Source organism: Euprymna scolopes, chromosome 19, assembly GCF_053919585.1.
Source record: "Euprymna scolopes isolate OS-2025 chromosome 19, ASM5391958v1, whole genome shotgun sequence".
NCBI classification, from domain to species: Eukaryota; Metazoa; Mollusca; class Cephalopoda; order Sepiida; family Sepiolidae; genus Euprymna; species Euprymna scolopes.
The window spans coordinates 55,439,033-55,455,329 of record NC_136500.1 but is presented as its reverse complement, the minus strand read 5'-3'; the positions used below and the strand labels follow the sequence as shown (position 1 = coordinate 55,455,329).

The 16,297-nt window shown below is 36.0% G+C and overlaps 1 protein-coding gene across 1 annotated transcript in view; it reads left to right on the top strand.

The window, feature by feature from the left end:
• LOC145240131 (uncharacterized) overlaps positions 1 to 15,851 on the top strand; it is a 362,100-nt gene extending 346,249 nt beyond the window's left edge. Inside the window, exon 3 of the mRNA XM_080103741.1 lies at positions 12,874 to 15,851. Within this exon, the coding sequence (XP_079959867.1) occupies positions 13,052 to 15,832 (2,781 nt within the window). The 5' untranslated portion in view covers positions 12,874 to 13,051 and the 3' untranslated portion in view covers positions 15,833 to 15,851. The remainder of the gene's footprint in view (positions 1 to 12,873) is intronic.
• Positions 15,852 to 16,297: the final 446 nt, after the last annotated feature.

Genomic DNA, 16,297 nt, shown 5'->3' with positions numbered 1-16,297 from the left:
ATTAATGGCAGGGATCACATGCTGAAATTTACTGCTTGTACAAAAATATCAAACAAATGCATTTTTATAAAAATTTATAATTTATTTTACGTTTAACACTGGCGGAGCATATTTAAATAAAGACCAGTTGAAACCAGACGCATGCAGCTAAACTGCTATGTCGCGTCCGTTGCGTCCAGAATCCAAGCTTCAACTGGTTAAAACGATACAAGCATATTCAATTCTCTCTTTCCTCATAGAAAGAGAAAGAAAGGGAGTAAAAGAGAGAAATAGAGAGAGAGAGATAACGAAAGAAATAGAGAGAGAGAGATAACGAGAGAGATAGAGAGAAATATGGGTTTTAACGTAATGTTTTGTTGTTTTTTTTTTCAAATTTAGCTACCCGCATGTAAGCCTGACCTTTCTCGAATGATATGGACACCGCCACAATATTCATAAACACTTGTCAGTCAAATCTGGTTGATATGTTCTAACATTTTCGAAATCAGAAAGCACCTGCATGACACGTTTTCACTTCACAAGTACAGAGCAATTTAGGCACAAGGTTTATTAATTTATAAGCCCCCAGCTCCTCCAAAGTGGGAGTAACATCATTGTGTCACAATATCGCTTTTTCTATTTTCTTGTTCATTCTCTTCTTGTTTTTATATGTACTTATATTTCAGCTTACATTTTTTTTGCTATGTATATCTTCACCTTTCTTCGTTTCTTTTCCACCCTTTTCTTTTCCTACTTTTTCTTCTGCCCAACCCTAACCCTAATTCCTTACTCTAATTTCTATTTTCTGTTTCTGTCTTCGCCATTCTTCGTTTCTTCTACGTCTTTTGCAGTGTCTGCATAGGCTTCTATTTTTTTCTTTCCTCTTTCTTTGTCGTTTTCTGTCATCAAGATATCTACTGTTTCCATCCCTCCTCGTCTCATGTCCCTTTCCCTATTATATCTTCCTGTTTTCTAGACATTACGTCACCATTTGATCACCAGCTCATAGTTAACTTGAAATCATTACTTCAAAAATGGCGACAATTTTTTTTTTAAATCATGCTCTTACTGTTTTGTTTTCGTTGTATTTGTTTTTTCCATTCTCATTTGCTCAAGGGAATTAGCCGCCATTATTTTTATTAGGCGCCATCTTTGTTTTTTGTTTGTTTTATTTCTCTCTGCCTCGTGCCACTCACCTCTGCGTGATTACAAGTCAAAACCTGTAAATTTAGCTATTAACCTGCCCAAAGCAAAATCAGACTGACGCCAGAAAATGCTTTCATTTATTTAGTGGATATTCTCACTAACGGTTATGTTATGTTAATATTTTTTTTACTTTTTAAAACCTAAGCCTTATTTTTTATACAATCAAAAGTATGCATATATAGACGATTTTACTTAAACATGAAATTGTCTATACATTCATACGGAAATTTGCTCCACCAGTTGTGTGTTTTTTTTTCATTTCAAAATAATATAAAACACTAAATCTATGTATATAAGTGAGCATGCATGTGTATGTGTGTGAGGACACTTTTCAACCTATGTACTCAACGAACTTTTGATCTATAGACTTGAAGTTTAGTATATAGAGTATTCAGATATGTGGAGAACGTTTTAATCGGGTTTTATCTGTAAAATTGCTAAGGGATCAAATCAAGCGGGGAGTTATCAGATTTTTATCTGTTTGTTTCAGGAATGCGCATGCGTTAATGGTTCACATTACAGATATGTTATGAATAAGTAAGTTTGAAAACACTTTTTAAAGATCATATCAAGCTGGCCTAATGGTTATCTTACTTGATTCACTTAAAGTTTTGGTTTCGATCTCAGCTCGAGTATTTTTTTTTTTTACTTACAAGAAGTGAACTGATTAAATAAAATATTATACTCGCATGCACATCTCAATTAATTTTCGTTTGTTTTTGTTTGTTTTATTTTTTACTTCATTTTTGAAAGGAATTTAACGTTGTGTTTAGTACATACGGTATTTCAGTTTATAATAAACTTGACTACCTGTGACATGTTTGGGTCAGTATGTTATATTAGCTATGGAATTAAGATATGAGCGTGACACTTGTGACGTAAAGAAAATAGTTTTTGTGACATAAGAGAAACATTTCTATGAAAGTATATTAAAATGAAAAAAGAATATAGATAGATTTCTATGAGTCGTTCTGTTTATAATTGTTCATTTTTGAAAAAAACTTACAGCCATTGAATTACTGGTTTGCCATACTTATAGGTAAATGTACACCGAACAGATACCATAATACTTAAAGTTGAATTCAAATTTTGATATATCTTTTAATCTAAACGCTATAAAAAGAACAAAAACTGAGATGTTGAAAACGTACACAGTAAAATAATACGTTTTATTGTCGCGTTGATTATTTATTTGTAACGCAAATTAAAAAAGAACATATTTTCGGAGTTTATTTATCTATGTTGGTAGTGTAGTAGAACATGTATTCATGTTTTTTAAGAAAGGTGTGTAAAAAATGAAGGCGGTGGGTAAATCGCCGTTGTAAAATGCTCTTATGGTTGTCAACGGGTTAAAGTAGATTTATTTGTAAGAAAATTGCGTTAAAATAACTTACACGTAATATGGAAATGAATGATGTAAAAAATGCTGAAAGTATTAACAATTGTTTATTTGGATAATTTAAACGCGAAAAAACAATTGGGACGCTGAAAGCGTACACAGTAAAACAATACGTTTTATTGTCACATTGATTATTTGTTTATGTACGCATGCGCAACCGGAAGCCGTAAACCGGATGTTGGGTTACAACACCCGTTACAAGGTCATTTGAGTTTTAAAATTATATAGATATGAAATCTGCATTAATTAAAATATTAAATTTATGCGTATATTTCGACCGGGCAACGCCATGGGGCCTGCAAATTGAGTACGAGACAACTTCGCGGAAAGTGTTCTTCCTAATTTTTTTTTTTTTACTTTTTTCACTTTTTTTTTATTTTATTTTATTTTGTTACTTTTTCATGCATGGGGTTTTTTGTTTATTTGTTTTTTGTTTGTTTGTTTTTTGGTCACCACTCCCGCTCCAATTTTCAGCAGAATATTATTTTAAAACAAGATTTGATTTAAATCAAATTTAACTAATATTAAGGTCGTGTATCTACAGAAATTTTGGATAATAATTGATGAAATTTTTGGATATTAATGGACAACATTTTTGGAAAATAATGGACAAAATTTTGAATAATAATGGACAAAATTTTTGGATAATAATGGATAAAATTTTGGATAATAATGGATAAAATTTTGGATAATAATAGACAAAATGCAAAAGATAGAAAGGAACAGTGTCATTTTTAATTTAATACAGAAGAAAAAAATTGTCCTCGCTCCCGCTTTTAGGTCCTTGTGCCTTATTTGTAAAATTGTACGCTTTATTGTTTTTACAAATGAATGTAATATCTGTGCCGGTGACCAAGATAGAAAGAATAATTGCTGGAGTTTGCATATATTAAAAGAACCTCGTGTGACGCTTTAATGTTTTGGTGGTTGGAGGTTCATGCTGATTTGATTTGTTTTCAATTACTCTTTATTCATTTTTGTAAAAATCAAACGTTTTATTATTAAAAGTTTTTTCCCAAACGATTTCCGAGTTATAAAAAGAAAAAATCGCATTGGTATTCAAATAGAAATAAATAATTGGCGTTTTATAATAAATGTTTAAAAGTTATGATATTATCTTCATGGAACTTACATGAACTCGACCATCCGAGTAAGGTGGGTGGGGGTAGAGTTTGCCTCCTTAATTCTGATAACAATGCGATGAATATTCGTCCTAGTACATCAAATTAAGTCGGTTGATTTATCGAAGTTAGATTGTTATAGCTTGGCAGCAAACAAATCAATATCTGTTTCTAAGTAAACGAGTTTTTGTTGTTCTTTATTTCATCAAGTTCCTTATAAATAATAAATGTAATTTGATTTCGTTCCTTTCAAAAAATACTTTTTCCAACCAGAAAAATTACTCGCTGATGATCGAAGTTATTACTAAATAACAATATCTACATAGTTCAATAAAACAATTGCATTTTATTAGTTTGAACTATTTATTTACTATCTTGTATATCATAATGGGCGGTACAATAATTTGATTTTGGAAACTTATCAGGAATGTTTTTTGGGGTTTTTTTACTAAAAGCTGTCATCATAAACAACTCAGTATTTGGAGCCGCATAATGAACTTCGCTGGGCCCCATATCTTTTATACTCCTTGCTAGACATTCAAAGCGAGAACTCGTCTCTCTACCACAACGCAGAAAGATATCCGTTTCCTCCTCGATGTTTTTAGCACCAGGCGAAATTTCTCAATGTGTTTAGCGTCAAGCGAAGTTAATACACACATAGCTTTATCAAACAGGGTTTCCCGTTTGTAGAACGCGTTATCACAAGATTGTTTCCCTGCAGATTAAAAATTGTTCGCCTTCATGGCCGATGTCAGCATATTCCTAGCAAGAAACGGCCTAACAAATACACGAACTTAATCCTGACAACCATTCCATCCCATTAACTCTTAACCTTGAGTGGCATCTGACCTTAATAAATTCTGACCATTTTTAAGTAAAGAAATATCATAGATTTTAAAACCGAGATTAGTTAAGTCGCACAACATAAACTTTTGTATAGGTCCGGACTAAAGGGTGAAGAACTGTCTTAATACCCATCTCGGTCAAATAGTTCCAACCTTCTCTAGGCACCCTTGGGACAAATTTGCACAAATCTTCCGCTTCTTCAATTTCCTACGAATAATTGTGTGTACAGTTTCCAAACTGTGCACTTATTGTCTCTATAGGCGCACGACGGTCCTTCTCCATGAAATTCTTTATTTGTCCAATAAACTCTGGTGTTCTGGCTTTCTTACTCCTCCCAAACCTATCATCATCCTTCACAGACTCCTTGGTTTTCTTGTATGTCATGCCACTCAAAAACTGATTCTCGGCGTTCGAAAAGCAGTCTGACGTATTTCACGCGTTTCTTTGGCATTTTGCCAAGTTTGGAACAGAATTTTATTGGGTCTAGTTTTTCTAAATTGTCTTCACATCTAGATTGCATGTTTGAAATTCATTAGCTCTGACAATCATGAATTATGGCTGTCTTTCAATTCCTGCAGTAGTTGTTCAATTGAACCTGAAATCATAAAAATTAGTGATAAAATGTATAGCAATAACCCGACTGAATTTTCAAGAGTCTATGACAATTTTAAATGCATGTACAAAAATAGTCTGGAAACTTATGCAAGGCACCTTGTAAATCCACATCTAAAAAATTGGAAACATAATGATTTTAGTCTTAATTAAAAAAAAGATGATGCAAAACTATTCCTTTCTGAAGTTTACTTTACTTGTCCTGGGACGAGTATAATTCTAATTCTTTGTATATTACAACACGGTTTTCTCATGTAAGTCTAAATGCTTTAATTTGCAAGTGTCTTATCGTTTTGTGTACACGAATTCAAATAGACCTTCCTCTCTCTCTCTTTATATTTCACTCACTCTTTTTTAGTCATACTTTCTCGCCTTTTCTCTGTTTTTGCAATTAATGCCACTCATGCACAAAGAAGCGTCCATTAAGCTGATGAGAGCCGCCGTCATTGGTGTTTAGCTTTGATGCGCAATGATGTAATATTCCACTTTAATTAGCTTGATGCAAAATATCAATAATGGAAGGCTCGGGCTTTATAAGACCAGGAATTAAAATAGCCATGCAATCTTCCGGTCATCTAGCTTTCCTCAGTGGAATTAACATGTAAAACGGCTTCTTTTAACCAAAACCGCGCGCGGGAAGCAGAACAAGCTCCTCATAATCTCCGATATACGACAGCAAAAGCTCGCGAATAAAATGCCGCTATCGAAAAAAATATCATTACCATTAAAATAAATAGATTGAATTTTTAAAAAAAATAATTGAGAAATGTTTGATGTTTCTGTTTGAGTTAGATTTTACCAATTATGAAATGAATTGTTTTCAAAGACTTCATAAATATAATTCTGTCGTCGATTAAATTTATTTTAAAACAATTTCGAAAACATTTAGCAAATTATTTTACCATGTTTAGTTTTCTGGTTGGTATAGTTAATGGAATTGTAATATATATATATATACATATATATATATATATATATATATATATATATGTTTGCTTTTGAAATATTGTTAATATCAATGTATACCGTTTTCGTTTAACGGGTCTAGATTGTTATTTTAAAAACCAGTCACCGTTAATTTTGAGTGAAGCTCAATGTATCTCTTTAATACGTGCAGAGCATATATAATGTAAAATTTTGTTGAAAATTCAAAGACTCACGTTTTCTTTTTCATAACCGTTTATTTCCTTGATTTTTCCATTACAGCTGTTTCGTTAGTGGGAAGGCAATTTTACGATTTATGTGCCATTAAAAATATCATGTCCCTCACCAACTTCTTCAGATGTTTTTTCCATTATATTTTTACAATAAAAGGTATATTTTTAACATACTGAACGTCGTATTCGGTTAAAGACTTCCAAAGTCATTCTTCCTCTCTTCCGCCATCTTTTCATGTTATGTGAAGATAGTTTTCCGTTTTAACCCGTAGTTTCGTATTTCTATTTTTTATCTATTTTTTATTTATTTATTATTTAGTTTTGTTTTAATTTCCTTTTTTTGCCTATTTGTTTTTTCCAATTATCTCATAATTTTATTTCTATATTTACGCGTATTTATTTTAATATTCCTTTTTTGCTCGGTGTTTGCATAAGTATCTATTTCTGTGCAAACATCCGTGTATTACGTCTAGTCGTTTGTTTAATATTTTTTCTTTTGATATTAGTATATGGTATGCTTCTAATATACATAAGTTGCATCTGTTCGATTTGCTCGGTTTATATTTTCCCCCTTATCAATTATTAACCATCTTAATTTATATTCAGTTTTATTTTTCTTTAATTCCTTAATCCACACTGCTAAAGTGATTGAGTTTTGGGGGGGTATTTTTTGTTTTTTCCAGTTGTTTTCGTCATTACTATTGGTTCTGTTTCTATTTTCGTTATAGTGGTTGTAATTGTCACTATTGTTATGATCCTTTCTGTTGTTGTTTTCATTTTTATCCACATTGTTGTTGTTTTCATTAGTTGTGGTGTTATTTTCTTTCTCAGTTTCATTTTTAAACGATGCAAGGTGATTCCTATATCTGTCCTTAAAGCAAGTTCCGGTGCTCCCCAGATATACTTTAGTTTCCTTACTTGTTATAACTTCACATTTGTATACTACGTTTGAAGTTAAACAGTTCCCCCCATTGGACATTCAGTAGGGTCCCGGCAGTTACAATCTTTTACGTTGTTAGATTCATTTTCTGTCCTATCTCTATTTTTCAAAAATGTGTCCAATTTTGTGTTATTTGAGGTAGTAAACTAAGTAAGATAATTACCAAAAACACTTTTAAGCTATCCTTCTCAACGTCTTCTAATTTAACAAACACCATAATTGGCTCAAATAACACAAAATTAAACAAATGTTTGAAAAATAGAGATAGGACAGAAAATGAATCTAACAATGTAAAAGATTGTAACTGCTGGGACACTATTGAATGTCCATAAAAAATAAATAAAAAATAAATGAAAAATAAAAATACGAAACTACGGGTTAAAACGGAAAACTATCTCCACATGCGAGGTGCGTGCAATAAGTAATGCCCCTGACCCACTTCCCATAGCAGTAGAGCAACGAAACTTGTCACAGTTATTAGTCTTTCTCTACATAGGAACCACCCAGAGTTATGCATTTCTCCGATCGTTTGATGCAGCTCTGGAGACCGTTTTTGTGGAACACCCCAGGTTGGTCCTCCAACCATGATGTGACTTCAGAAATCAAGGCTGCATCATCTGGGAAACGCTTTCCTTTAAAAAACAACTTCATGGCTTGGAAGAGCTGAAAGTCAAAGGGTGCAAGGTCAGGAGAGTAGGGAGGATGGGGTGATTTTCATAAACACACAGCCGTGCTTCTGATCCGGCGACATGCGAGTTGTGGACCGGAGCGTTTTCCTGCAGAAGGAGGGTACCTTTGCTGATCTTGCCCCGCCTCTTGATTTTGATAGCTTTCCTTAATTTCCTCAAAAGTGAAGCATAATAGGCTTCTGTAATGGTCGTACCCTTTGCCAGGAAATCGTTCATCACTACTCCGTCCTGGTCCCAGAAGACTGTGAGCATGACCTTGCCAGCGGAGGGATGCACCCTTGCCTTCTTTGAAGGTGGTGAGTTCAAGTGCTTCCACTGGTCTCTTGATCATAGTGATGGACTCATGTTTCATCTTGTGTAATCAGTCTTTTGAAAAACTTTGGCTTATCTTCTTGGCACATCTACAAATTCATTCTCGAGCACTCGACGCGTTCTCGCTTCTGGAATGGTGTGAGCAACCTGAGAATACAACTGGCAGACACCTTATGCATATGCAAATGGTCATGAATGATAGTTTCCACAGACCCTGTATTAATCTTGACATCTTGGGCTATTTGGCCAATAGTAATGCGCCGATCTTCCAAAATGGCAGCCTCAACTTGGCGGACAGACGCCTCATCAATGGTAGAAGGGGGCGACCAGGTCTGGTAGCTGCTTCCACAGACTTCCAGCCATGTTTGAATTCACGATGCCAGCGTTTTAAAAGTCATATGATAGGGAATTATCACAATAAGTTTCTTTCATTTCATCAAAAGTCTCCTGTGGTGTGCATCCTTTCAAATTCAAAAACCAGGTCACTGCTCGACATTCAACGGGCTCCATTTCACACCTGACTCAGTTCAAACACCTGTAAAACAGAAACCACAATTAGTTCAGAGCTGTAATTTGCGACATAACCCGTAGTGATATAAATCATTGCACATGAAAAATTTAAGTTAGATCAGACAACTGGAAGTGGGTCAGGAGCATTACTTATTGCACGCCCCTCGTAACATCAAAAGATGACGGAAGTGGGGAAGCATGACTTTGGAAGTCTTTATCTGAATACGATATTCAGCATGTTAAAAATATACCTTTTGTTGTAAAAGTCTAATGGAAAAACATCTGAAGAAGTTGGTGGGGATATTTTCATGGACACATAAATCGTAAAATTGCCTTCCCACTAACGAAACAGCTGTAATGGAAAAAATCCCGGAAATAAACGGTTATAAAAAGTAAACGTGAATCTTTTAATTTTCAACAAAATTTTGCACTATATATATATATATATATATATATATATATATATATGAATTAAAATTACTAAGATGAAGATGATTCTATATTAGAACCTATCGAGATAATAGAAAGCTTAATATACTAAATAGAGAAATTGGTTTAAGATTCTCAGTTATTATAATTCATTGTTAGAAATTTTAATTGGATTAATGAATATTGTAATTTTTACATTCGTTTTCTTTAGTCAAATATTAGCATTACATTTAGTGTAGCGAAAAAAACCCAACTTTTTTTTAATGTGTGAATTGCTACAATTACAATACTTTGCTGAGAACTATTTTACAGTTAACTTAGTGAAAAAAACGCGTTATTTCCACGGAGTCTACTAGTATATACTAAATTGGAATACATTTGTATGTATGCATGTATGTATGTATGTATGTATGTATATATGCATGTATTTATGTATGTATGTATGTATGTATGTATTTATGTGTATGAGAAATGTAAATCTCTTACCAAGTTGAAATTTGATATAGGGTTGCTTGGAAAGATTTGTTATGAAATGATACGTTGGATGCGTAACTTGAGTCTTGCAGATATATCAAGATTCGCCTACGTTAGAGGAATATTAAATTTGGACATTATAGATAGATGTCTATAGCACAGAAGACGCCGATATTATGATCACGTTAAAAGAATGGATGACCGTTCTTGGATTAATGAATGCAGAACAATTGTCGTAGTAGAGTCTGAGAGGTCAAGAAAAAAATGTTAGGAATTGATAACGATGAGCGTGTGAAATATAGAGATAGAGGAGGTGGATCAAGATCTGGATAGGGGCGGGTTAGTTCAGAAGTCGTCTAACACGTGTCGGTATGTAAAATAAACGTTAACTCTGATGATGATGATGATGATGATGATGATGATGATGATGATGATGATGACCCACAAAAATGTCCACCCTTCCATAGAATTGTTGGCAAAATAAAAATCTGCTATCCAACCATATTAATACAAATGAACTTCAGTCGATGCCAGACGTCTCCATCACGTCTTAGTAATGAATGTCTATCAGTCTTTGTTCCGTTGAATTATATGCTCCAAGTTTGCAGCTTTGAGTTGCAAACATATCTGCATGTGATTAATCTTAGATATGATCCCTTGCATCCGTTATCTTACAATATAGAATGTAAACGGAACTTTGCAGTCTGTTCAAAACTGGAAAATTATATCCCGCTAAATGATATTTGGTGCTTTATGACAAAGAAAGTGTCAAATATGTTTAAAATGGTGCTTATTCTTACATTAAATAATAATCTCTTTTAATCTTTAACGACACAGGGAACCGATACCATGCTACTAAGTTTGTTTCACCATATCATAAACGTCATACGAAATTTCAGCTTTATCGACCCAGTAGTTTTCGTGGAAATTTATTGAGTAAACGTGGTATTGTTGTGATTAATCCCTATTAATTCTCATTTGTGAATCGAACGGATGCAGTAATACATAGTTCGCTGCACCTTATCATAGCAAACGGCATACAAAATTGAAGCCAGACCGGCAAGTAGTTTACAAGAAACAGTTGAACAGACAGATAGATAAACAGGCAGGCATCAAAATAGAAATAGTCGCATGATATAGATTGCTTTGATAGGCGTTGTCTTTAAAAATAATCCTACAGGTAAACGACTGGAGGTTAAAGTAGGATGAGGGAAAAGCGGATTCTACATCACAAATTTTTGTCACCGTGTTTCATTGTACAGCGATAAAAAAAGACTGCTGTAGATTCATGAATCAAATTTGGTAGCTTGAAGTCAGGCATAACCAAAGTTTATTCGTATAAATTATGGTTGGATTTTAGCAAGGATTATGAATGTTATCGATGGGCGAGAGTCATTTTTAGTTACTCGATTGCATTACTAGACATCACATGAGAATGTATTCAATATTAACATGTCTTATCTTTGATGTTACTAATAGTTTAACCATGGTTAAACTGATAAAATATTTTCCATTCAATGGTGTATAAACACCAGGAAATTAACGCGTATGTAGAAGGAGACAAGATGATCTGGTTATGTTATAGACGATCCCATCCCCATTGTGTAGTTATATGAATTGAATGGTAGTGTAATTGAAAAGCAAAAGGTCGCATAATGATGACGAAAACATACGGATATATATATATATATATATTAGTGAAAGAATGTAGATTTATTTACATAAATTTACATGAGAAATATTAAGGATATAGATAGAAAGAATAAGAGTCGGTTGAGAAAATAGTAACGTTACGTGCGATTTATGAGAGGCTGAAGGGCTAGTCGGTGGCTGATACCAACCAGGAGCGGTTTCTGTTACATCTTGACTGCTTGAGGGTCCAGAAAGAGACAGAAATATAAGAAACAGGAAATCACGTGGCTGTGTCGCTCTCCGGTTATCAGAGTTAAAGGGCGACAATCGAATTAGCCTACCAGTTTCAATTCCCACGCGTATTACGTCAATAATATTTGTCATTTAAGTTTGATTTTCACATAGTTTATCCTAAAAATGCAATAGAAATACACAAACATGCTTACCGGGTTTACATCACCAGCCACTTTTTTTTCCGAACTTAGCAAATATATATGAAACGTTTCTTTTTTTTTACACTATTAAAGATTTAGCATCATGTTTAGATTTTATTATGATTTATAAATTTTATTTTGAAATCCGTTCTAAGCTATACAGCAGATTCTTCCGTTCTCTATACGTAAACTTGGTGCGGCCCCTTGAGTAGGTCATCTAATCAAAAAACAACTATCTCTAAAAAGGCATCATACGCCTGGGGGCGTGTTTAATAGTTGCCAACCAGATTTGTGACGGGATTCTCCACGCTTATATACAAAACGATACACAAACGGCGTCCCCAAAAACAAATATTACACTTACTTGAGCAGTGGAGGGTGTGAGATGATTTGATTCTGGGATACATAATCAAGGGAAATTCAGATCTGCCCTTCGAGGTTAATTACACTCCACTGCCAATTCACGGTCCACACGAACACCCGCCAAAGGTGTACAACTGTCGGTTAAATTTCAATAGAAATAAAATCAGAATTCTGTCTATATTTCTGCTCCGTGGATATCGCAACGTTGTCTATAATATGAGCGTTAAAATAGTTTAGTACACACATTGAGATTGCATATGAATGCGTATATATACTGTTTTTTTTGTTTTGTTTTTTTGCGTGCTATTTTTTTGCCAGTAAATTTGATTTCATTTAAAGTATTTCTATGCGTAACAAATGGTTTTATATGCATATTATTCAAATGCTTTTATCTTTTCTGTACAAAGTAATTTCTCTGAATGCTATTATAAAAATATCTTTTATTTAGACCAACTACAATTTTTGTATATTGTTTCTTTTATATCATATTCAAACTTTTATCCAACTGAAATATTTTAATATCATTTTTACTTTTTTTACCGAAACCCGCGTGCTATAATTACTTTTACAAACCTATCTTTCACTGACGCTCTTTCGGAAAGCGCATCAAATCGGAGACAAAAAGATAATATGACACAAACAGAGAAATACAAAGATACGATATGTTTACGATTCTTATATGAAATGCTGTTGTTGTTGTTGTTGTTGTTGTTGTTCTTTCGTTTTGTAAAGATTGGGTAAATTATTTTTTTTTATTCTTATCTTTTCAGCTATGAATTTATGAAGAATGGATTATGTTCGATACTGCTGATACTCGAAGACTACGTGGTTTGGTAGCAGTCCAAGTTTTGGGGTACCAGGCGCAAGACCCAAGAGGATCTATTCCAAAATAGCAGCTAAAAAGGGAGAAAACAACGACCAAATTCCGGAAACTGTTACGTGTTTGACATGATCAGAAAACTTCAATACAGCCGCGGTTGGCTAAAACGCGGAATGAAAACGTTTAACTCATTTTGGACATGTCAATGCCCGTATACCGCATCGCGCTCACAACAATTAACCGGTGCTCCCAAATTAGCGAAGAGATTCACAAAAACTTCAATCAATTTATCGATAACCGGACGACAAATATCCATGAAGCGTGACGGAATGCCAGTTGTCCTGGTATTCTACGCCTTTTTGCTTCTATGCAATCTCCCATTGTTAACAGCTTTGTCGCCGTCATCTCCGGAGGCGTCAGCGAATTCATCTTTGAAGCCGAAGACATCGGATGCCGCTGCTTGTCTAACTGAGGTTGACTACATGGGCATCTACGCTGTCAACTGCAGCAATGGCGGGCTCAAACGAGTTCCGCAGGACTTACGCGCCAACTTATGGACGCTGGACTTAAATCACAACCGCATCCACTTGGACACTCCCGTCATGCAATTCGCCAAATATGAGAGTCTTCGAAAGCTGTTGTTGCGGAACAACACAATCGCGGAGATTCACACCAACGCTTTTACAGGATTGGTAAGCGTAATCACGCTAGATCTCCACGGCAACAAGATCGCCGATGTACCTACAGAGGCCCTGCGCAGCCTACCGGCACTGCAGACGCTTATCCTCAGCGCTAACAGCATCCAGCATATCGGCAAGGGAGCTTTCCCTGACCTGCCCGATTTGGCCGAATTAAAAATCGACGGAAACCATTTATTCATCGTTGACGACTATGCCCTCTCGACTTTAACCAATCTACAACACATAAGCATACAAAACAATGCAGTAAAAACACTGTCACAGATGGTGTTTCATAATTTCGGCCAGGATCTTGTCTCCCTGGAATTGTATAACAACCCCTGGTTGTGTGACTGTCATATTCGTTGGTTGAGAGATTGGATTGTAGAGCGGCAAATACATTGGCAAAGCAACACAAAGCGACCAATGTGTTCGGGTCCCTATACGAATACGGACAAATATTTTACCCTCGTCCCAAGTCGCCATTTTGCATGTAAAGTGATGATGTACTCCAGCGGGACGTCACTCACTTTGCAAGAAGGCCATAACGTTAGTCTAACTTGCAAGTTATATTCAGATCCTCCAGCTGATATAATGTGGCTGCGAAACGAGGAAAAAATTACTAGCGGTAACGGGCATTATGAAATCGTTGAGTATGGGGACGTTATTAAAAGTCTGGCTTTGTTTATTAAGGGATTCACTGAAGAAGATGCCGGGTTTTATAAATGTCTTGCGAAAAACCCAATCGGGGTTGACTCAATAACCTATACCCTAAATCTTGACGAGGATAATCCAAATAGAATGGCACTTGAAATGGAATCACAAAGTTCGATATTCGGCGCTAAGGCGGCCATCATATTCGCCGCAGTTGTTGTCCTAGTGATCATCGTCTTACTAACGATTCTACTGGTGTTCCGGCACATGAGGAACCAGCGGAAGAGGCAAGAGAAGATCCGTTTGACCATAGAAGATTTCTTTGATAAGAACGGCACCGGGGGTCGCCAGGAAGCGAAAATGAGGGGCCGAGCGAGTGACCAGATTGATACTGGCGAGATGGATCCTCTCTACGAAACTGTCGCCAACGAGGGAAATTATGTGTCGTTTAAGTCTGATCCAGTCGACTCGGAGGACGTGTCGCAACTCTACTCACCCAGCACGGTGACCACCCACATGAACGACTCCCAGTCCGATTTGGAACCGAACAACACGTCCTTTTGGCTGTCAGAATCCGCCTCGCCGCTCCTTGGCCCCGTGTCGGATGAACAGAGCACACCTTTGCATGTGACGCACCAGGGCAACAACAGCAACTGCGGCGGTGGTGCCGGTGGTAGCGCCGGGGGCAGCGGCGGCGGTGCCGGTAGTTGCAATGGTATAAAGAGCAACAGCAGCAGCAACAACAATAACAACAACAATAGTCATCACCTCAGTCTCAGGGGGAATCAACAACGGGGCAACGCGCGGGAGGTGCCGCTCACCACGTTCCCACGCGCCGCCGTCGGTTCGTATTCCTCATTTAAGACTGGCTCCCCCCGTTTTGTCGCCTCGAACCGTCGACACCCGAACAAGAATCATAACCGCCAACTGCAGCAACAGTTGGCCAGCAACCGGCAGCAGTACCATCATCATCACAACAACATCAACATCAACAACAACAACAACAATAACAATAACGATAATGACGAAGACGGCGAAGGGGGAGGTGCCGAGGAGCACCATGTCGTGGTGGAGGCAGTGAACCACGACAACCAGTTCCACTTGAGTAAGATGAACGGCAACAATAATAATAACAACAACATCAACAACAACGTTGGCGGCCACGGTAACAACCGGCTAAAGAGCTGCACACTCGGTCGCGACCCACTTTTTGGCAAGATCTACAGCAGTAACCAGAATCCTAATTTTGTATATAACGCGTCTTATTCGGCCTACGACCCGATCTACAACAAACCGCCATCAAAGGGCCAACCGTACGCCTACACATCGCTACCGAGCGAGGCTGACTCTAAACAGAGTTTGTCAACTTACTCGTCTCCACAGTTTTCTCCGAAGGACGAGAAAAACAAACGCTGTTCCTCGCTAGGAAACGTCGGCATTGGAGACCTTATTCCACCGAAGAAACCACCAGGATTCAACAGCGGGTCGAGCATCTCCGCTCAATCAGCGGGGGATCTTGATGACCCAGTTTCGTCTCCTCTGCCAGGATCGACCGACGAATTTGGAACAGCCGTATGAATGAAACATAAAAAGTGATACCTATCTATCTATACATCTAAATATATATATATATATATATATATATATATATATATATATATATATATATATTTATATATATTAACACACACATACATGGGAAATTAGTTATACATATATATGGAAAGTTATGTATATATGTATGTATACGTATACTCAGACAGAAAGGCACACACACACACATATATATATATATATATATATATATATATATATATATATATATATATATATATATATATATGGAAAATTAGTTTCTGAAATAGTGGTTAAGCAAACTAACATATTATTAAAAATAAAAGTACTGACACATCGTTAAAACTGCTGAACCAAGATATTTCGGCTGCTTCCTTTGATCATATTCATCGGTGAAATAAGCTTTATAAGGCGAAGCGTCATATTTTGTATTGGGGAGCGTCGAAGATAAAGCAAGGAAAAAGCTAG